Source organism: Podarcis erhardii (assembly GCF_964252035.2).
Source record: "Podarcis erhardii genome assembly, chromosome: 17".
In the NCBI taxonomy this organism is placed as follows: domain Eukaryota; kingdom Metazoa; phylum Chordata; class Lepidosauria; order Squamata; family Lacertidae; genus Podarcis; species Podarcis erhardii.
The window spans coordinates 5,940,452-5,963,109 of record NC_138515.1 but is presented as its reverse complement, the minus strand read 5'-3'; the positions used below and the strand labels follow the sequence as shown (position 1 = coordinate 5,963,109).

The window sequence follows — 22,658 nt, the reverse complement described above, 5'->3', positions numbered from 1 at the left end:
GTGGCACCCAATATAGCTGAACCAGCTGAAGTACCCTAAACCCGTCTCTGGCTGCAATGTAATATAGCCTTGGAAGTGACGGGAGTTTTTTCCTCTGAAAGATTAAATGAAATAATAACAGCCATTCTCAAATTTAAATGTTTATTGCAGGGAAGAGAAAGCCTGCTTGAGACAAATTAAAAGAATGAAAAACACATTTGTGGCCCCATCCACTGGGGGGTGGGGTCCTGAAACACTGAAACTCAAAACAGGGAAGTTGGTTTTGGTCTCCTTAACAATCATTGCCCCGGAATCATTTCATTTTCTGGGCCCAAGGACAAACCCTGTAGAAGACTCACCTCTTAAAGAGTCTCCTTGCAGTTTCACCAAGTACAAATGGACATAACTGCACAGAAGCAGCTGCTTTCTGTTGGAGCCTGTGTAGCCCAACTAGTACGACTACCTTACATGGAGAGGCAGGCTTTTCAGAGCGTCTGGACCAGCCTTGTATTTCCCCCCCAACATGTAGAGACAATGAAGCAGAGGGTGTGGTTCTACCCACAAATCAATTAAGATGCACTCAAGGTCATCGGGGCAACTGTCTAGTCAAAAGGGATAGGGAAATTAAAAACTTTAAACAAGGGAGGTAGTTGAATGTGACACACAGTTATGGCAGGAAATGAACTACTGATGTAAGCTTTGTTTCCGAACCCGGCCTCATAAGACAATCCACGTGTAACGCTCGTTGTCGGCAAGAAATTTCAAGGAGCAGCCTGCAGGGGGGAGGAGGAAGACGTGAAATTAGCTACACACTGATCTGGGCCAGGCAATTCACAAAAGGGCATGAGTGTTTTAAGAATCCACCAGATTACAATTTAGGCACAGAAAGAAGCTGAAACTTAAAGTTAGCCCTGAGCAACAGCAAGGGCGAGAATGAGTCCTGTGTCCTAGAAAAAAGACATGTGTTCCTCCAGAAAAATGTTAAGATAATGTGCTGTTGTCCTCCTGACGGGCACAGAAACCAGCAGCTGGCTCCCTGGTTTGAAGTAGGCTTCCTGCCTCAACAATAACCAGTCAACTATGACCACTGTGCCTTGAGGAAGACTCCCAGGGGCCTCCTGGAAAGTGCTGAGTTACCTTTATGAAGGGCCTCGTTAGTCATCCTGTTGACATAACGACCACTGCTCTCTGGCACCAGCCATTTCATTACCATGTCCACACAGCTTTTCCGGTAGGAGCTCCACACGCTGCCACTAAGGGAGGAAAGATGGGGCTCTATCAGCATCCACAGTCTGCAAACAGGTCTCCAACAAAGTACTAAGGAAGAAATCACAGTTTCTTTCCCCATCTTGGTATCATTAATCCACAACAGACTGAGGCTTCGTGAAATGTCTACTCATTTGCAACTATAAACACCCTTCAGCTGTGGGAATGGTTTTAGGTGAAGCAGTATGGGTACAGGTGACAGTTGGCTTTAGCAAGCTCCTTAATTATTTTATTTATAAAAATATAGACTGCTATTTCATAAAAAATAACTAAGCAGATTACAACAAAAATACAGGGGGTGGAACTGTACTCAATACAGGCCCAAATTTGCACAGCCAATTAAAAATAAATAGATGCAGTTTTACATGAAGAGTTAGAGAGTGTTCAAAAGATGTTTTGGTGCAATGTTCATAATACTTGAATATATACCCAGTCACTGGGCACCTCTGGTAACAAGTCAACTAGCTGTCCGAGATGGATTTCCCTTATGGCACATCACACAATGTCTTACCTGGTCTGCCCTTTGACTTCTGTGAGGTCTCCCACACTGACTGTGACAAAGATGCCAGTGTTCAGATCCCATGCAACTTTGAGACTAGTGTGATACGTCTTTGGCCTGTGAAAAGCAGAAAAGGGCAATTTAGACAAGCGGCTGTGTACACCAGAAAGCAACATCCTCTTCCCAGCCTCATGACGACATACCTTGTAAATTAAGGTAAAGGTAAAGGGACCCCTGACCATTAGGTCCAGTCGTGGCCGACTCTGGGGTTGCGGCGCTCATCTCACTTTATTGGCCGAGGGAGCCGGTGTACAGCTTCCGGGTCATGTGGCCAGCATAACTAAGTTGCTTCTGGCAAACCAGAGCAGCACACGGAAATGCCGTTTACCTTCCCGCTAGAGCGGTACCTATTTATCTACTTGCACTGGTGTGCTTTCGAACTGCTAGGTTGGCAGGAGCAGGGACTGAGCAACGGGATCTCACCCCGTTGCGGGGATTCGAACCACCGACCTTCGGATCGGCAAGCCCTAGGCTCCGTGGTTTAACCCACAGCGCCACCCGCGTCCTTACCTTGTAAATTACTCCAAGATTAATCTCAGCAACTGATGAACCTCCACCAGCCTATCTATGCCCAGGTGTTGGCTCCAGGAAGAGAACTTGATACTCAGAACCACAGCTGAAAGTAATTTGCTCTCAATATATATCCTCCGCAGATGCTATTTTCACATACTAGTTATTACCCAAGTATTTGCCCAAGTACTGAGATTGGTATTTTGCATCTGATTTCATTACCTGAGAGTAAATACTGGAAAACATTTGCTAGCTGTGTGGTTTTGACTATTTGACAAATGACATTAATGTTACTATTTGCAGTATTGGGCAATATTTTGACAAATCATGAGACCACATTTGTCACATCAGAAATAAAAACTTGCTGAGGAGGTAAAATTTCATTAAAATCTTATTCCCCTCCCCCCCAACACACAAAATGAGGTTCTGCAAAAAATTCATTTAGCTCCACCCAAATCAAGACCAAAATGCAAAAGTGAGCTAGCAGAAGAGGCCAAGTGTATGACTTTTAAGCCCTATATATTAATGCTTATTCTCCTTCCTTCTACTCTAGTAAATCACTCCAAAAGATTTCTGCCCCCTACCAAAAGTCCTTCTGTGTCAAAATCCTAATACAACAGAACTTCAAAGAGAGAAGATATTCAGAGGCCCAAGGTGGGCGTAACAGAGACTCACCTGAGCTGCCCCTCTTCATCAGGAGAAGGAAAGGCTAGGAGCAGGAGTCCGATATTGATAATAACTTGGTTGGTTTCTGGACACACCTAGGAACCCAAAGTTGACAGCTAGTAAAAGCAAACTACCTGAACTGCACTGTACTCACAGCAGGACCAGCAAGTCAGAAATGCTGGCCCAACATCTTTCAGAACAACTTTTTGGGACAGTCATTTGTTCCAGCGCCTTATGTTTTTATAGAGTTCTGCTATCTAACTATTGCTTTAAATCAGCAACCAGGTGAGCTTCAACATGACACTAAGACAATGGTTCCATCAATGCAAGCATTTTAGCTTGCCAGATGGAACAATTCCACTTCTCCTCCCCCTGTGTGCTGTTCCAGGAGTTCCTGACCCGCCCAGAGCCAATTGCAGGGGGCAAATGAGGGGGAGGGAAGCTCCACTGCGCAAGAAGCAACTTCTGCTGATGGGACTCAGCAGGTAAATCCTGCCCTTAATTTCTTGAGAGAATTAAGTGGGGACACTCTTCCTGGAAAAGCAATTAAGGTCTGAATTCACATTCTGTGGTCAATACAACACACACACTTTATTCCTTGGCTAGGCATAACCCAAGCCACACAGGCTCAAGAAACTGTGAGGTACCGTGGGAGAAGGATTTCTCCCACCCCTTTCAATTCTTCCCTGGGCCAGACTTAGGACTGTGTTGCAAAGTACCACTTCCAATCTGGTGGATATGTCTCCCAAGAAATGAGAGGTAAATAGCAGTAGCAAGATTTGCACCTTATAATCAGACACTAGGGCGACAATTGGCCATCCCTTTCTTTAAAAATGGAAGGATCCATATCAGCCACCTTTGGTGAGGTAGAAAAGAAGGTCTCCCGCTACCCCTTATTAGTCAAGGCTCCCGTACAAATTAGATATCATGCCTGAAAGCAGGATGGGACACTCAAAGGCCCCATTCAGTTGGAAAATCCAGAGGTGTCATAAACAGGTGATGACATGTGCTGGTACTGAATACAATTCACATGTACCAGCCTAAGTTACTTAGGCCACAGCATTTTAAGTATGGCTTGGCACTACTGGCCAACATAATGAGAGTTCTGGTTTTCAAACAATGATGCAACTGTGTTTCAGCCTCCCCTTCAGTCACAACTAACCAGAAACTTAAAGACAGGAGTGGGGTTTGCTAGAGGGTATTACAAACAGGTCAATTGCCAAGGGCTCTTGCAATGTAGCAATGCCACGTAGACATGCACTGGCTATTTTATTTATGTTGACATCTCTCTCATTTTAGCTTTAAAAGGATTTGGTGTAGCTATCAAAAATTAATAAGACAATAAATAGAGCCCTTCCTTGGAAATAAAGTCCGGAGATCAATGGCGGCAAGGATGCAAATTACCAAGGAGCAGCACAGTTCCTCAGTGGCCCAAACTGCACCCAAATGGGGCACCGTTAGTGCGGTAATACACTCAACATGGTCCTACCTCCAAAATGACGATGTCGTAGTCACTGAAGGAGCAAAACTGCTTTGACCATGAGGCATCATTCCGGATCACCTCGTTAATGACATACTCAAAATCTAAAGTCAGTTGCTCCACTGTTAAGTATTGGCCCTGGAAAGGCAAAGACAGATGTGGATTTAGGAAAGGGGAAGCATTTGCATTGCCAGCCCTGCACCAGAGCTACCTTGAGACAATTCTTAATTCTCAAACATTTACAGCATAAAAAATTACAATGTGCAAAACCCAACTGTGAATCTAAAATAACTTGAATCCTAACAAAGCTTGGCAGGGAAAGTCAAAATGGCCAAGAGCATCTTCCAGAGACTCATCTGAGGTGGAACCTGCTGCCTCCCTCTGGAATCAAAACAGCTCCCTTTTAGCACTGGAGGGTAGTTGAGAGATGCAATCTTCATAAGTGACCTCATGTTGCAGATGATGGATGAGCAGTTGGTTCAAGTGAGCCAGGATGAAGGCTGCCAACTTTCTGCTAGTGAATTCTGTAGGCCAAGTGCACCAACACTAACAGTCAGAACAACATCTCAGCAGCAGAAAGCTCAGTTACTGTCAAAGGACGAAGGCAGATTTGGACTAGAAACACCGCCAGTTGGAGAGAGGACATTTTGTAACCAAATAGATCACTCTTCTGTTGAGGGGGAAAGCTGATTCTGCTCCTCTAATAATCCTTTAAGCCATCATCATATATTATGAGCATGTGGCTGCTGCTAACCTCCCCACTCCCTGATGAGGCTCTAAGGCACAGCTGTAATATATTGCAAAAACCAGCCATATGTAGCAAATCCATGTGGAAGCACCCCGTAAGGTGGCGTATTGCTGGTGTGATGGACTTCCTACACTGTCTAGCCCATCAGTATGATATTCTACATTATTAGAAAAGAGAAAGTTCAGCCCTCTAGGGACTGTACCATTCCAGAATGTAGGTGGGGGAAGTCACGTTTGAAAGTTCCCCAATGTCAAAATTCCCAGCCTGGGGACAATTAACACATTAGGAAGTATTCAGATCTTTCTCCACAACTTTCTAGTTTTTCCATATGCAAAGAGCTGGTACATACATAATTGCCATTCAATTATTTGCTCATTCCTCCATGTGCTCAAGTTTTTGGGATGCAGTCCCCAGTGGACTACACCACATACCTTTCTGAATGAGTTTCAGCTCTCAGTTTAAACATTTTGGGAGGTGAGCAGATCTGTATTGAAGGCTCTGGGTTGTATCCAATGCTAGTCCTATTTGGAACAGACCCACTGAAATAAGTGGACATGACTAACTTAGATCAATGAACTTCAACAAATCTCTTCTTAATAGGACTAGCACTGAATACAACCCTCTCTTTAGTTACAAAACTACACTTTTTCTGGTTAAATGAAGTAATCAGTATACACTTCTGTTTAGGAAGTAAGTGGTAATGGGGAAACCTGCTTGAGTTTAAATTAATTCCTCTCAGTGACTTTAGGTCACCTTGTTAATAGAAATAAATCAAGATGGTTCAGTTTAAGTGAACCAATCACAAGTCTAGGCTAGCTGCAAATCCTGTTTCTCTAATGATGCTGGGACCAGAAACTACCCTCACCTGACAGACAGCCCTCTCCTTCAGCAGCTTCAAATTTCTTCCTTGTAGGTCTGTCACAACAAATGGCAAGGAGATCTTATCATCCTCATATTCTGAAAGTAAACACAATATGAGACGAAGGAGAGGGTAATCTCACACAGTCAAAAGAAATAGATGTCAAGATGAAGCACCTGTCCAAGAAGCTCAAATTTAGTGAGAATGAAAGAAAGAGAGAAAGAGAGAGGGAGGGAGGGAGGGAGAGCACACGCATCAGGGGTCAAAAGAATCTTTGCTCCTGGAACAGGCTGCTTCAAAAGGAATTTTTCATCTTTCCAACAATTATATTAGACTTCTTCACATTTTACAAGTATAAATAAATTTTATAAGTATAAATAAATTTCTACTCCTAATTTGGAGACTGCCCTATCACTATCACTATATAGGTGGAAGTATGCAAAAATCAAAAGATAAGAAATTATTTCATGTGCTGTGTGGTGGGCAAGACTGAGAGACAACAATGTGCAAAACCACCAAGCCAGATTTGTGACCTGAAAGGGAACTGAAACCCAGGTTTCCTCATACTGGTCCAAATACAGCAGCAAGAAACCAAGGCTCAACATTTGCTTCTAAGGGTGGATTCACAGTGTCTTCCCCAAACCCCAGACTTTTTGTAGTCTAAAACTGAATCTGCTTCAACAGTCAGTAGAGCATGATCTTCTTAATCTCCAGGGTCATGGGTTTAAGAAAAAGATTCCTGCATTGTAGGCAATTGGACTATATAACCCATGTGGTCCCTTCCAACTCTACAATTCTACAGATTGTACCGATTCGTGGAAAGTGAGGCACATTCAGAGAGGCACAACCACCCAAGAGGAAAAGATAAGGCATACTTAGTGTCTTAACACCCAAATGCTTTTAAATGTGGGCAGTGGCAAGGGCATGTACACAACTCCCACGTCCAATTTCCTTGTACATGTAGCACATCCTCCTTTAGTTTGCAACCCTCCTCATGCTGCATGGGGTGGTCTGCAGGGGGCTTCTATGTTAGTTCATCCGGGATGGGAGAAGAGCCCTCCGCATGACTGGTGACCCTGATAAAGCAGGTCCCCAACTGTGCAAGGCAATTCACTAGAGTTCAAGCAAAATGAGTACAGCCCCCCAGAAGACTCCTCCCACCTCAACATGGGGTAAGTTGAGGACTGAGCATGCAGAATGGCGCACATGGGGACACTGAAGCAGGGCCCACATGCACACCCCTGCCCACAGATGCATGTCAAATGTTTTGAACATTTGCCAAGTCTACAATTTCAGACAGGAGGTCTACATTTTCCATGGCTGGAGATCTGTCACCACAGCCAACTCAAGCACAAAGCCATGAGCCCCAACATAGATAATCATGTTTCATTTGCCAAACCCTGCCGCAAAACAGCCTACTTGCCGCACGTTTTTCTTGCATCATGTTCCCAACATCCCACTTCTGTTTGGTTCAGAGAAGGGTGGGGAACCTCAGGCCCAAGGACAAAATGCTGCTATCCAGGCCTCTCTATCTGGCCCTCAGAACTTTCTCCAGGGTATATCCCCGTCCACAGGCCATACCCCTCACTGCCCCTGCTTTGCACCAGACATGTTTCTGCATGGCTAGAATGTGACTCTGAAAATGCCTATCTGGATAGCAGAGAGAGAAACCAGCCTACTGTAAGGAGGTAAAATGAATCATTCTGCCTATATTTGCCTCTGGCGCCACCAACCTCTGGCATATGTGTCCTGGAAGATTCCCCAGAAAGGAACACAATCCTTGGGCTGAAATAGGTTTCCTAGTCTAGGGCCCCAACAATGCACACATGAAAACCAAGCAATCATGGTGAAATGCAGCATCCTAGTTTTGCCAGAAAGATGAGTTGTTGAGACCTGCAACCCTAAATCAGTCCAAGGGCATAAAATGAAGCAATAATGGAACCATCATTCAAAATGACTCAATGGATGGTAGGGCACCTAGTTTTCTGGCTAAGCACGTTTCAAAATACATGCATGCAGAAGACAGGTCTGTCCCCCATTCATACTTTATGCAGACCTTCAGACTCTCAGTGAATGAATTCAGATGAACACCCTCTATCCACCACTGGGGTGGGGAGAAGCTGAGTAGGATGTCAGTGGTCAGTGCTGTGCTCAGCTCATTGGTCCTCCCTATGACCAATAAATTTTGCAAGATGTATACACAGCACCTTTGCCTAACTTACACAGATCATATAATTCAGCTTTCCTTGGCACAGTTTGATTTTCCTTTTCTTGCAGAGTACACACATTCCTTCCTTTACGCAACTGTAAACATATTGCTTAACACTGAGGTAGGATTAGGAAAATATCCCAAGGAAAAAACCCTACATGCACACTCAGTATTCTCTTGTTGAAGTCACAAATTATCAAATTTGTCAAATCCATTGCCCTTAAAGTGAAAATAAAAATTAGCCTCTTATACATAGACTTACTTCTCAAGAGCTTCAACAGCCACTTGCTATGATTATGAACGAGTCACAATTAGGTCTATCAGCTACTATACTAGTAGAATTGGCATTACAAGACCCATTCAGCCTAGGACAACTAGGCTCCATGCCTCAGCATAGTTCTACCTCACTGCTTCACATTAATAGGAGACATGGAAATTTTTAAGTCCCTATGTTGTATACAATATTTCCAGAAGAGAAGAGCAAAAATCTCTCATGCAGTCCCACTGCCAGGCCTGCCCCCAAATGTTGGGTGAGGGTTCAGAGGGAGCCCATGAGATCAGGGGCCACACAAGAAGAAAACTGCTGCTTGTAGCTGTACAACGGGGACAGCATGGAAAACATTCCCAAGGCTGAAGAAAACAGCTTTTCCTTGTACATACAGAAAGTCAAACAAAAGCATGGGCCTGACACTCTGTGCCTTCTAGGGAAGAGGATGGCTATCAATAACCAGCACAGCTGCAGGCTTTCTTACTGAGCCTCTTTGCTCGTGCCTGCAGATCCAGATGCCAAAGATTCAAAACCCTGTCACCTGCTCCTTCCCCAAACACTGTGCTTTGTTTTAAAGGGAGACTTACCAACTTCTGTCTCAGAAGAATCACTGGGCTCCATAACATAACGCAGTTTCGTATAGTTCACGTAGCCTGGCTCTGTTGGCTGGTTTTCCAGTTCAGCACTGGCAGTGGGTGAATCTTTGGGAGATCCATCCACATCAGAGATGCTGTCTGTTCCAGGAGATGTGGAGCTACAAGTGCCACTGCCATGCAAGCAAGACCCCAATCTCTTCCCTAGATCCCAAGAGGCTGAACTGCCCTGGCCAAGGGCCCCATCAGAGTCAAGAAGGCACTGAAGCCCACTGCCTGCCTCCTCTTCCATCGGGGCAGTGCCTTTAGCTTCCTTGGCCCTCCGGAAGATGTCCGCAACAAACTCCTTTGCCATAGCTACAGCAGGGGAGACATGGTTTCCTGTGTCCTGCGGAGGCACGGCAAGGGGCTGCTGCAGTGCAGCTCCACCCTGACAGTAACAGTTATCTCTTTCTAGCCCTTCTTCCAAGCCCGCAGGGCACTGTGAGATGAGAGCTGTGTGGCTGACTTCAACAGGAGACCAGGGCTGACGACTCCTATCATAAAGGATTTGGCAAAAGTTGCTGTCATCTGAAAGAAGGTAGCGAAGGAAGGTTAGAAAATGCTAAATATATTGCAATTTCTGCACCCAATGCACCATTGTTTTCAATCACCAACAAAAGTAGTATGACTTCAAGATAGTCAGATATCAAGAACTGATTAAAATCTTAGATTTTGTTCCCTTTGGAAGGGGTAAGATGCAGTGATAAAATGTTTCAGGGGCATGGGAAATTGTTGCACTCAGGTTCTGCAATCAGGCTTCCAATGGGCATCTGGATGGCCACTCTGAGAACTGTGATGGATTAGATGGGCCATTGGCCTGACCCAGCAGACTCTTCTTATGTTTTTCTGCATGTTGTTTATATCAAAGCTCTCCTTGCTTCCCACAGGCCAGCTGGACGTCATGCTGTCCACAAGCCTACCTCTTTTTCAAGCAGAATTCACATCTATGACAATGACTGGTTTAGTTCAGAAATGGAGCATATACATATTGCATAAACATGTATACATAAACTATATATGTATATAGTTTTAATTATATCAATCATTTCTTAAAATATCACTTTTTGTTTTTAGTGATTCTTGTTTTTAATCTGTAAGCTGCCTTGAGTTCTGTCAGGGAAAAAGGAGGGGAGTATAAATAAATATACAAGAAGACTAATAGTAAGCAATGCAGTTTTAATCCCTGGCACCTCCATATAAGGATTTGCAAAACAGATTAGTACTGGGAAAGATGGACCAAAGATGCAAGTGTCAATTGGGCAGTTCCTTATTGCAGCAGCACAGTCTTTCTAAAGTTTAGTTTAGCGTGACAAATACTTCCCACCCCAAGATGGACAAATGTTGATAGAACATTTCATTTTTAATGACTGAGGTCACTGGGGTGCACTGTGGGCAAGTAGCTCCAATATCTAAGAATTTGGTCAGTTGCCTGCCCTGGATGGGGTTGCGCTCCCCCTGAAGGAGCAGTTTCACAGTTTGGGAGTGATTCTGTGGCTGGAGGCTCAGGTAGCATCTGAGGCTAGAAGTGCCTTTTCCCAATTGCAGCTAGTTCAACAGCTATGGTCGTTTCTGGACCAGGAAAGTGCTGCCACAGTAGTTCATGCATTTGTTAGTTCAAGACTGGATTAATGCAATGTGCTCTAAGTGAAGCTTTAGTTAGTGCAGAATGCTGCAACACAAGGTCATGTAAAACACCTGTGCTCAGAGGTCTGCACTGATTGCCTACTCACTACCAGGCCAAGTTCAAGGTGTTCCTATTAGTATAGAAAGCCTTTAATAACTTGGGACTAGTCTGCCTACAAGATCACCTTGCCCCATGTGCCCACTTCAATTGGTACTACTACAGGTGCCACATAATACCTCTTCTGCATCTGTAAGAAGTTGATCATTTAGTATGGCACCACCTACACTTTGGAACACCTTGCCTATTGATACGAAGCAGGTGCCTTTTACTGTAGTCTTTTCGGCGCCTGCTAAAAACATTCTTGTTCAGACAAGGCTACCCAGATGTTTAGAAAGTTCAGGTTATGTTAAAGTATGGTTGTGAATTTTTCTTGATTTTATTGTGTTACCTTTCTGTAAACTGCTTCGAGGGTTTCTTAAAGATATAATCAAGCAGTGTATAAACTTTATGAAATAAATAAAATAATATTCCAAGAGCCTATTCCTCTCACCTTCATTAACCTTTCCAGTCCACCCTTTCCTATACTTTCTCAGAAGCAGCAGAAGGCAAAACAGAGATCAGTGAAAGGGCTTTCTCTGCAATAGCAGGGTCTCTTTCACCATCCCAAGAAAGACTCGCCTAGCACTGACTTCATTATCTATCCAGTGCCAGGCTTTTCAGATGTTTGTCTGAAAACTGTATAAACTTAGAGCCAATAGGGTAAAAACAGTGTTCTGTCATTTTGCATTTTTAAACATCAATGCCTTTTTATTATTTTGTTTGCCATACTAAAAATCCTTGGGGTTGAAAGAAAATATAAAAATGCAATAAGTTAGTTCACCTCAGTTTGAAGTAGATTTTTAGGACTGAAGAATTCTTTTTGATACATAAAAGTGGAAGCACTTTAATTTATTGCAATGGGGTATGTTCTCAGTGTTCCAAATGAAAGGAAGCTTCAACATATGATTGTTTTAACTGGGCAGTCCCAGTGTTAAAATGCAACAGAGGCATTCAACACTTGAGGCTGTACATCTCAAAGCTCACCTTGCACAGATTCTCATCCAGAGGCTGAGAAGTGACACACAAACTTCCCCATACTCTCTTACCTGATGTGTGCACAGAAACAGCACAAGCTACCAGAGAATAGCTGGTATTAAGCAGCACCACTTGGTCCTTCTTAAGCTGGAATGCTGGCTGGAATGTGGGGAAAGGGTACACCACCTGGTACTTGGTGTGCAGCATGAACCCATGCTGCAAACATTTGGCGTTTGGATCACCTAAGGAGCATGTACAAAGGATCATCAGCACCAACTTAGGGGAAAAGTAAATCGTTGTTTTCTGAATTTCTAGAGAAGAACGATTGGCACCTCTTCAGAAAGAATATGAAACTATAACCTGAGCCTTGGAATTGGGGTGGCTCTAAAACTAAACAAGTTCTTTATGGCTATGAACAAAAGTTCAACGGCCATAAATTTTCAATGTTTCACATTGATTATTGGTTTCATAAAAAGGAACTTTTGGTGACTGCTACATTTTAATAACTGGAAATGCATGTAATATGAAAATGTTTTAGGAAAATTACACTGAGCATAAGTATTCTTTCTAATGATGTGAATCCTGTCATTTCCCCCACATTGGATTACAGGTGCAATTATTACTGCTTTAGCTATCAGTCCTTCCAAGTTTATTAATTTAGGGCACTTTGCCAGCAATAGGCCACTCACCTGGATGTGCAATGGCCATGTCCCTGCAGCTGGGACAGTGCACAAGAGGAGGCATAGCAACTGTACTAATGTAGATATCCCGATGGTTTTCATCACTCATCATCATGTTCATGAGCAGGCCATTGGCTGAACGGGTACTACCAGGAGAGAAGGGGCAATTTTCAGAGGAGGAAATTCATGTATCCATCCTTTGTTCAAGCTCTGAAGTGACCACACTGAATGACAGCAGTGCCCCAGCATCACAACCAGGAGACTTTCCCTGCTCTGTCTGAGGTTTCCAGGGATTGCACCAGCAACTTTTTACATGAAAAGTGTGTGCTCCACCACTAAGCTATGATCCTTCTCCATAGTCACACTAACTCATTCAACAGCAAAGGAACACCCTGTTAAACTGAATTCTTGCTAGCATCTGTTTTATCTGGAAGAGACCCTTGATTCAGAAAAGGTAATAATGTATTGACACAACTGACACAACCCTTTTGCTTGATTCAATTAATCAAAGTAAGGGGGCCATGTCAGTTAAATAATTTGTAAAGACACCAATACCTTTCCTGATTTTTAGCATTCCTTAAAAGGCAGAATACAATAAGCAGTAATCCAGAATGCCTCAAGCAAGTATAATGAGTTCCTGATTCTCATGGAAATGTGGGAAGTTCAACTGGCAGATATCACACTCAATCTCAAAAGCAAGTTTCATTGAAAGAAACATACTTGAAACCAAAAACGATGACCTTGGAGGAGTCACTGGGCCATTCACATACAGTCAAGTAGAGGTCACTGTAGATTTCTTCATCTTGGAACAATCGAACCTGACGTACCTGAAGGAGCAGCAGGACACTTGGTAAAACTTCAGAAAACCCAACTGGGCCTCAGAAAAGAGACTTAGCAATAGATGACCCCATGAAAAAAGGAGGATACACTTAAAACCTGTATCCAACAAATTAGTCCCATTAGTACCCAACCAATTAATGGTTTGGAGCTGTACAGTATTAATTCATGGAGGAAGGAGTAGGCACCTTCTGTGATTAAACTTTAGTTCAAAAGGGTTTTCTAGATTTGTGAAGATTGCTATTTTATATTCATATATAAACATAATTAATCCAGACGCAACATTGATTGACGTAGCACACCAGCCTTGCCAAATTTGGTGCATTTCATAAGAACATAAGAGTTCTGCAGAACAGGTGGCCAACCACATACTTTGGAGCAACTCCCATCATCCCTGACCACTGGCCACACAGGCTGGGGATGACAGCAATTATAGTCCAAAATACATGGAGGGCACCAGGTTTGGAAGCCTGTTGTAAGCCAGTGCATGACAGGCCCAAGCACAACCCAACGTGAAGCCAGTTAATAATACCCTCTAAAAGTTAAAGTACTGGTTTGCTTTTAGTAGGGGTTTGTCTAAATTTGTAACCCCTAACAATCAGAACCTATTTGTGTACAGCAGTTCACAAATATTAATTCCCTTCAATTCAAAAAGATTCACCTTGGCCTGGTTCACACATCATGTTAAGCCATGGTTGGTTTTAAGCAAACTAAAAACTATGAGTTGCCCCACAGATGATCAGACTCTGACTTGCTTTGTGAAAACTTGCTTTGTTTCCCACCTCTTTCTACTCTTCAGTGCCTGCTTGATCCCATTAGTACCTTTGTGGTACCCTAATACTAGCATCACCTCAGGAGGTCACCAGCCTCTTTACCATTGGACACCTAAGTGAACAAGGTGGCAGTGAGATCTACTCAAAAGTTAATCAGCTCATCTCTATGGCACACAAGCCATACTGGCTTCCCACCCTTACCTGTAAAGGGAGACCTGTCCTCTGAAGCTGATAAGCTCCCTTCATCCTTTCCTTCCATCACTCCGCTGAGAAAGGAATTTCCCCCCAGAAGACTTTAGCCTCCACTTCACCCCACCTCCCCACAAATCTTTGGGTGAAGAGAATTCTTTGGGAAATGTTTTATTCTTTGTTTAGTTTAGTTCTTTCAGAAAGCCAACCAGGTAACCTAACTTTCTTTCGCTTTGCACCTCAACTGCACTCTTTTCGCCAATGGAGTCGTTTTGATTCATAATCAAATTTATTGATTACAAAATCAGAATAGACAAAAGCAAGCAAACATCCATACAATTCAATACAAAAAGTGTGGAGAGGGGAGTAAACGTAGTGTCAGAATGGGGCATGAGTTCAAAGGTTACTGGTGTTGTGAGCAAAGATGTACAGCAAAAATCAGAATTAGCCTGAATCATGAGGAAAATAAGGGCAAGGGTCCCAAATAAACTTAAATTAACATTACTGCAACACCAGGGTCTTCTAGAAACATTCGTGTTTTCATGCAATTTCTAGGGCAAGATTCATTAGCAAGAGGCAGTACAAGGATTTCTGCTAGTGCACTGGGACTTTGAGCCCCTCTCCTCCCCACATGCCATCTCCAAATCTGCTCCAGAGGACTGAAGGAACCCCTGGAACAGATTTAGGGGTACGTGGAGAGGAGGAAAGCAGGGGGCAAAGTCCAAATACGTTTTATCCCTAAAATGGTCAAAGCAGGCTTCCAAGGGTGTCAAAGAGATGCTCTACCAGCCAGGTAACAAAAAAATCTCTCACCACTGGAAGCCCTGCTAGTCGTGCAGAAGCAATGGTGCCAAAGTAATCAGTTTTATCTGCCTTTGCTGCCACATGGAGAGCATTAATGCACTCTCACTTGTGTACTGTCAGATTCAGAGATTTACACCAGCTATGCTCTACTGTCATCCCTCCTGAAGAAACAGGAGCATCAGACAGAAAATTCCTCAGAGCATTCAGGAATCCATCAGATTCCATAAGTTTCCACAGACAGACTATCTCAATGCCCTCACCACTAATAGAGTGAAGTAGGTGCATTCAACCCAAAACTAACCAGGATACAACCCATCCATGACAACCAACTCACAATGGAGTATTACCAATCTGTTCTGTGGCAAAGACCAGGTCAAGGGTATATCTGGCCTCATGGGCTGGGCTAATGGTGTACTGGGCAAATGAAGCAAACCCATGATTGTCCTGGAAACCATAAAGTCCAAGTTAGCCCATCTGAGACAGCCTCAGCATGGGCAATGAAGTCAGCCCAACTCATTAATGCTTCTGGGCTTCTCATAGAACCTGGTTGGTCACTGAGAACAAACGCTGAACTGGATGGGCTTTTGGTCTAACCTAGCAGGGATATTATGCTCTTAAGTATATCTTCACAGGGGACGCGGATGGCGCTGTGGGTAAAACCTCAGTGCCTAGGACTTGCCGATCGTATGATCGGTGGTTCGAATCCCCACGGCGGGGTGAGGTCCCGTCGTTCGGTCCCAGCTCCTGCCCACCTAGCAGTTCGAAAGCACTCTTAAGTGCAAGTAGATAAATAGGTACCGCTTTATAGCGGGAAGGTAAATGGTGTTTCCGTGTGCTGCGCTGGTGCTGGCTCGCCAGAGCACGCTGGCCACGCTACCCAGAAGTGTCTGTGGACAGCGCTGGCCCCCGGCCTCTTAAGTGAGATGGGCGCACAACCCTAGAGTCGGACACAACTGGCCCGTATGGGCAGGGGTACCTTTACCTTTACCTTATATCCTCACAACTATCATTGGTCTAGATTGATAAGAGAATACATGTGCCCCAGGAGTGCACAGAGGTTTTGTGATCAGCACAAATAATTGCATCCACTACCCCATAAAATAGAAACTACGTCCCTTGCCAAAAACAGATTACTAACACTTGTTTTTGTACCTATAAATTATCTGTAAAGTCTGTTAGCCAGATTGATAAATTGCAGCTTTTAGGTGCTTGGGTATCAAGAAGCAATCTGTATACCTGTGATAAGCAAGTACTGCAAGTATGTAAGGGCAAATATATTATTCTACATTGGCTTCAACAGATGTGTTAATCCTTCCTAGCAAACTGTCAGACAGGACACAATCACACATGAGAACTAAAGTTTACATGCTTTGTAAATCCGTGAGCACCCAGCTCAGAGGCACCAAGTTGCCCCCAAGATTGGAGGTGTGTGTCATGCGACATCACACACATCTCACGACACTGTGCAGCCTTCTGCAAGGCTGCACCAGCCCTTGCAGCATGGAGGGACTGGGCCCCCTTCAAACAAATATTGAGGGAGCCGAAAACACCTCGCCCCCTAGAATTGGCGCACCTGACCCAGCTATTTGATGGGATCCAACTTCAAGTATGGCCCAAAGATCATACTTACTACTTCCTGCAGCCAAGGCAAAATACTCTCCCTGAATCCTGATTTCCCACTACCTGAAGTTTTCCAAGTGCCTTCCACAGTGTTCCACCAATAACAAGGCAAGTTGTGCTAATTCCCCAAGCTAATTCCCCTAACTCACAACAAGGGGGAGATCTCAATTCCATACCCATCATATGCAGCTTGAACCATACCATTTTTAGTTTGCTGTGGACATTGAACTCCCACCAATAGAGATGGTAGATATAGAAGGAGAAATCATCATCACCACTGCTGCTGGTGTAGGACAAGACGTATCTCCCACACTTAGAGAAGCCAAGGAAAATGTGCCTGCAAAGAAAAATGCCAAATTAAGACTATCAGGTCCATGTGTAGAATGACCACCCATGCAGCTAAGGAATAGCCAGCACAATGACAGTTCATCACAGAATGAGGGGCATAGTCTTACCCTGCACACAAGAAATGTTCATCAACAATGCTCTTCAGAGATACACAAACTCTTGGTGGTAGCTTACGGAAGAGGCGAGGTGAGAGCTGTCCACTGATCTGCAAGGGGTATCAAAGACAGTAAAGAAGGTTCTCTTAAAGATCTCAAGGCCATATCTAATGTACAAAGTACAACAAATGGTCAAAAGGGGGAGTGGGCCACATTAGAGTTACATGGGTGTTAATGGGACTTAATCAGTGGCAGAAGCATCTGGTGCCCTCTTTGTGGTCCTGACAAGTCAATGATTCTTGGCAGAAATCAACTGCAAACCTTACAGCACAGATGAGCCAGACCTCTAGTTGCACATGAACATCACTGCCCCACTCAAGAATCAAGATGGCACAAATGAATAGGAATGGGCTTAAAGTGGCCAACTTCTCACTTAGACTCTTTGCTCTGGTGTTAAAGGCACAAGGAGAGATAGCAGGTGCCAACGACCCAATAGCTGGCTTGCACTTAACATTAAACTATGGTTTAGTGTTAAATGCATAAGCTAGAATGAGACTCACACACTCTTCTCTTCCTTCTCTTTAGCAGACATAAGGAGGACGCAGCTAACACTGTGTTTCATTTCAAAGAACTCTGGGTTACATTATACAGTCGTACCTTGGGCCTTGGATGACGAACGCCTTGTGAGTCGAACGTTTTGGCTCCCAAACACTGCAAACCCGGAAATGAGTATTCCAGTTTGCGAACGTTCTTTGGAACCTGAACATCCAATGCAGCTTCTAAACGTTTTGGAAGTCGAATGGACTTCTGGAACGGATTCTGTTCAACTTCTGAGGTACGACTGTATATGATCCAAAACTTGTGGTTGAAGGAAGCCACCTTTTTAATCATAACCCATGCTTTGAAAATGGCTTGCTTACTTTAGAAATGGGGGTGGGGAACTAAATTGAAGAAAAAGTAATGCAGCTTCACACAGCACAATATGGCTTTACAGAAGACAGCAGAAGTAGCAATAGATTACTTTTATAAGTAATTTTACATGCTCACAGAGAATAGGTCTGACCAAATGCTTTTAGTGACAATAAAAAGGAACCTCTGTGAACAGATGTAATATACATCTGATTTACAGGCGCTGAGGAAAACCTCCTGTTGTTACCCATCCTCTATATGCCCTGCCTGCAAGTTTTCCAGGAGCATCTGACTGCTGGGTTAGAAGGATTTTGGTTCAATCTAGCAAAGAAATTATGTTCTTTATTAGAAGGCTCCCCAAAAGACTGGCAAAGCAAAGGACAATAAAGCTTTGAAGTACTTCATCCAACAAGCCACAACATACAAGATTAATAATGAATTATATCTGCAGAAGAGGGAAAATGGCTGGGAACAGATTATCTGTCCTCGGCCGACCACTAACTGTGAATCTGAATGCCACTGGTCTCTGCAACTCACAAAAAATATAAACCCCTCTATGATATTAATTTTACATCCTCCCCAATTTTATGTTCCTTCCATCACAATACTACTTCACATTCTCTCAATATGCTTGCTCTTTCCCTACACATGCGTCTGTAGATTACAACATCTTTGTCTTACCCAGAACTACCCAACCAGTGTTAGAAACTGAGATATGAAAGCTAGGAACTAAAGGGCACCTTAAACCAAGGTTATGGGAGTAACAACAGAATGCCTAGGTGCGCTTTTTTTATAACAAGAATACAAAGCTGAAAATCAATGAACTGCAGCTAAAATATTATGTTCATTTTCCACATGGTCTAGTCCTTCCTCTGCCCACCCCTCTAATATTCTTAAGAGGGTCTCTTCAGAGAGTAGCTGGAAGTGAGGAGGCAAAAACGGTCCTCCTTTCCTTTGCAGTTTTAATCTGAAATCTTAGGTGCAGTACTGCGCCCAGAGCTCAGAAGCTGCTCGCGCTAATGAAATTCCCTGTCGCAAAATGCGCCTAGAACAATGGGAGTTTCGAACATTGCACACAACCCAATGAGGTAAATCAGACAGACAGAAGAACGACTACCATGATTAGCATGATGGTAAAGCAGGCATTTGAACATATGCCTCTCTTGCACTAGCCTAATCCAACACAGCCAGAAATACCTCCATACACCATTCACCTCCACCAAACTATCCACTTTCATAGATAATCTTTTAGCAGAAGAATTCTTAATGCTTTCATCACACACACAAAACTATTTATTTATTTCTATTATTTATATTCCACCTTACATACAAATTTGTCAAGATGGCTTTAAAGTAACATTAAACTGCATTTTTATAAATGAATGAATAAACACCACAACATAACAAACAATGTATAAAAGTAATCAGGATCCTTCCCACGGGGCAGTTACTGGTAAAAAGGCCCTGAGGGGTAGGGATGGCCAGCTGTGAGGTGCTCCTTGCATGCATCCTCCTCTCTACTGGACTTGCTTCCACTGGAACAGTTGATAGCAGATGACCTGTGGAGTGAAGGGCAGTGGGAAGTCCAGCTACAGCAGACTCTGAGGTTTTGCTTTTTGTATTATTATTAGCTGCATGTGTTTCCCACCCTTCCTTAAAGCGACATTCCACCACCATCTTTTACAGACTCTTTGCACACCCCCAACCACAGGCAGCAGCTCATTCCCTCATCCTAGTCACTCCTCACCAGCCTCCCTAGTGTCCCACAATCTTCTCCAGCACTTCCATCACAGTCTGCCATTCACTCTCCCAGTACACCTGTTTCTCCTCATGATACACACACCTATACCTACAGTATTAGCAATTCCAGAGGGGTATGTGTATTGGTTTGTTGAAACAGAAAAGGCTAAAACTTGGTTAGCTTTCAAGCCTAAAACTTGGTTAGCTTTCAAGGATTTCAATACCCAATGCACAACTATGTGCAAGGTGTTTTCACATGGTTATAACCTACCTTATTCCCATCCCATCCCATCTCCATACATTTATCTTACACTTTTTTAAAAAAAAATCTAATTTGTATCCCCAAATCCAATTCATACCCTCAAACATGCACACCTCCCCCAATTTACATTGAACAAAGGCCTTCTTGGTGGTGGCTCCTCCCAGATAACTTTGGAACTCCCTCCCTGGAGAAGTGAAGACTGGCTCCCTCCTAGTATGTACTCTATGTGTTCTTTTTGTTTTTATGTTATGTTTATGATGTTAATCTTGAAAACCATAAAATACGTTTTTCATTTTTAAACTGGCTCTCTCCACATTGTTCTTCTGCCAGTAGGTGAAAAGGAAATTATTCCAAAAAGCTTTTTGAGAACTGTCCATTTTTAATGAGGGGGTTGCTGCTGTAATTGTTGTTTTCATCTGTATGTTTAGACTAAACGTGTGTGTGTGTGTGTGTGTGTCTATACACACATATATACTTATAGCTTTTATTCTACTGATGTTTAATTGCTTTTTAATTATTATTCCCCATGTTCTCAGCAGAGTCCCTGTCAGGGAAAAAGGTGGGTGGGATATATAAATAGATATATTATAATGGTAATGGTAACAGTAGTAGTAGCAGTAGCAGTAGTCATGCAACTAAAAACACTGCTATTTAGACAAGTCTACCAGATGAAAGCTGAGGTAATATTAATCTGCTTTAGCATTTTAACTTTTGCATGTTTCAAAGTAGGGTTGTGAGGTCGTCGTCCCCCCGACATTCATGTTTTATCTTCCTGTAAACCGCTCTGAGGAGTTTTGGTGTTTTTTTTTGTGGGTGGGGGGGAAGCAGTCAACCAAGCGGTGTGTACATTTTATTAAATAAATAAATGAACATACAGTATAGACATTTCCTGCCTTCGGCGCGGAAGGGCTCGGCCGTGGCACCAACACCGCCATACACACCCGCCCGCCCGCCTTTCTTTCTTTCCGCCCCTCCCCTCCCCGCTTAAGATTTCCTCTCCATCCCCGCGGGGTCTTTTTCCCATCTCGACCCCACACGCCGCCCGTCCTCCGCCTTCCACCTCCGGCGCTCAGGGCCAGGCCTCGGCCGCCCCGCCGCTTTCCTCACCTTGACGCGCTCGAGCTGCCTCACCACATGCTCCCGCCTCCCGCCGCGCCCGGACTCCGCCGAGCCCCGCTTGCCTCCTGACGCGCCGCCGCCCCGCTCCGATTTCGAGCTCGGCGCCATTTTCCTCCTCCGCCGCCGCCGCCGCCAGAGCAGCAGCAGCAGCAGCAACAGAAGCAGCCTCCCCCCCTCCCCCTCCCAACGAGCGTCCCGTTCGGAGCCCCGCCCATCGCCTTCTCCTCATTGGCCAGCCTCGCGCGCGAGGAGTCGCTTGCTCGCCGCGGCGCTCTGGGATTCTTATGCGCTCCTTTCTCGCTCTCCATTGGCAGCCGCGGCCGCCGATCACCCCCGCTGCCTGCCTCCAAATCCTGCAGCCTCGCGCGCTGAGCTCTCACCGGCTTGCGATTGGTGGGGCCGCTTTTCAGTCTGGGAAATAGCTTTCAGTTGCCGCCGATGAGAAACGATGCGTGCCTTAATGCCCCGCCTTAACGGAGTTCTCAGTCCCGCCCCCAACGTAGAGGAAGCCGATAGGGCAAAATAAAAACGTGCGTGTTGCCCTGGCAACGAGGCTTCGGCCTGCGGTCCTGTCAAGCGAGGACCACAGGGAGCGAGAGGGAGAAAGTTGAGGGAGTGCGAGGGTTGACTGAAGATGAGCACGCAGGCAATAAAAGTACTCACCCACTCAGCTCTCCAGCTAGCTTTCTGCCCATTCAATTTGGTCGCAGGAGAGGGAGAGATGGAATAATAATAATAATAATAATAATAATAAATAATTTTATTTATATCCCGCCCTCCCCAGCCAAAGCCGGGCTCAGGGCGGCTAACAACAATCAAATAATCAAACAATCAAATAATCACACATTCTAAAAATATTCCATTATAAAAATTAATTAAAAGAGAGAGAGAGCTCCATGGCCTCAGCTGACAGGACACCCACCCTTGATATTTGGCTCCCCCATCTCTGAACCATTTCCATTCAAGCTGGTCATTATAAGAACAACTATGCAGCTTTGAGAACTGATGCATAAGTTTGCCAGTTTCTCCTTTTCCCTCTGTTCTGAACCTCCTTTCGTCTGTACAGAAAAATGGGTGATATTATCATTGTGGTAATTATACAGAGTTGTGTGGAAGTTGCCCCAGGACATTTGGCCTTTTGAATAGTTATCTTTTTCCCTCCTAGAAGAAAACAATGCAACACACTTGGTTTTAAAATTTAAAATTAACATATGACTTTTACTTTCTGTACAGTGGTACCTCACGTTAAGTACTTAATTCATTCCGGAGGTCCGTTCTTAACCTGAAGCGCCACTTTAGCTAATGGGGCCTCCTGCTGCCGCCATACCGCCAGAGCACAATTTCTGTTCTCATCCTGAAGCAAAGTTCTAAACCTGAAGCACTTTTCCGGGTTAGCGGAGTCTGT

The 22,658-nt window shown here is 44.1% G+C and overlaps 1 protein-coding gene across 1 annotated transcript; it reads right to left on the bottom strand.

Moving 5' to 3' along the window:
- Positions 1–124: 124 nt before the first annotated feature.
- DCAF15 (DDB1 and CUL4 associated factor 15) lies at positions 125–21,427 on the bottom strand. The gene is made up of 13 exons (XM_081845139.1): positions 21,242–21,427; positions 17,236–17,333; positions 16,982–17,117; positions 13,278–13,384; positions 12,567–12,703; positions 11,949–12,119; positions 9,132–9,707; positions 6,074–6,165; positions 4,470–4,598; positions 2,990–3,075; positions 1,757–1,861; positions 1,117–1,232; positions 125–752 (listed from the first exon to the last, which is right to left on the bottom strand). The coding sequence occupies exons 1-13, from the start codon at positions 21,359–21,361 to the stop codon at positions 697–699; spliced, it is 1,929 nt and encodes a 642-aa protein (XP_081701265.1). The 5' UTR covers positions 21,362–21,427; the 3' UTR covers positions 125–696.
- Positions 21,428–22,658: the final 1,231 nt, after the last annotated feature.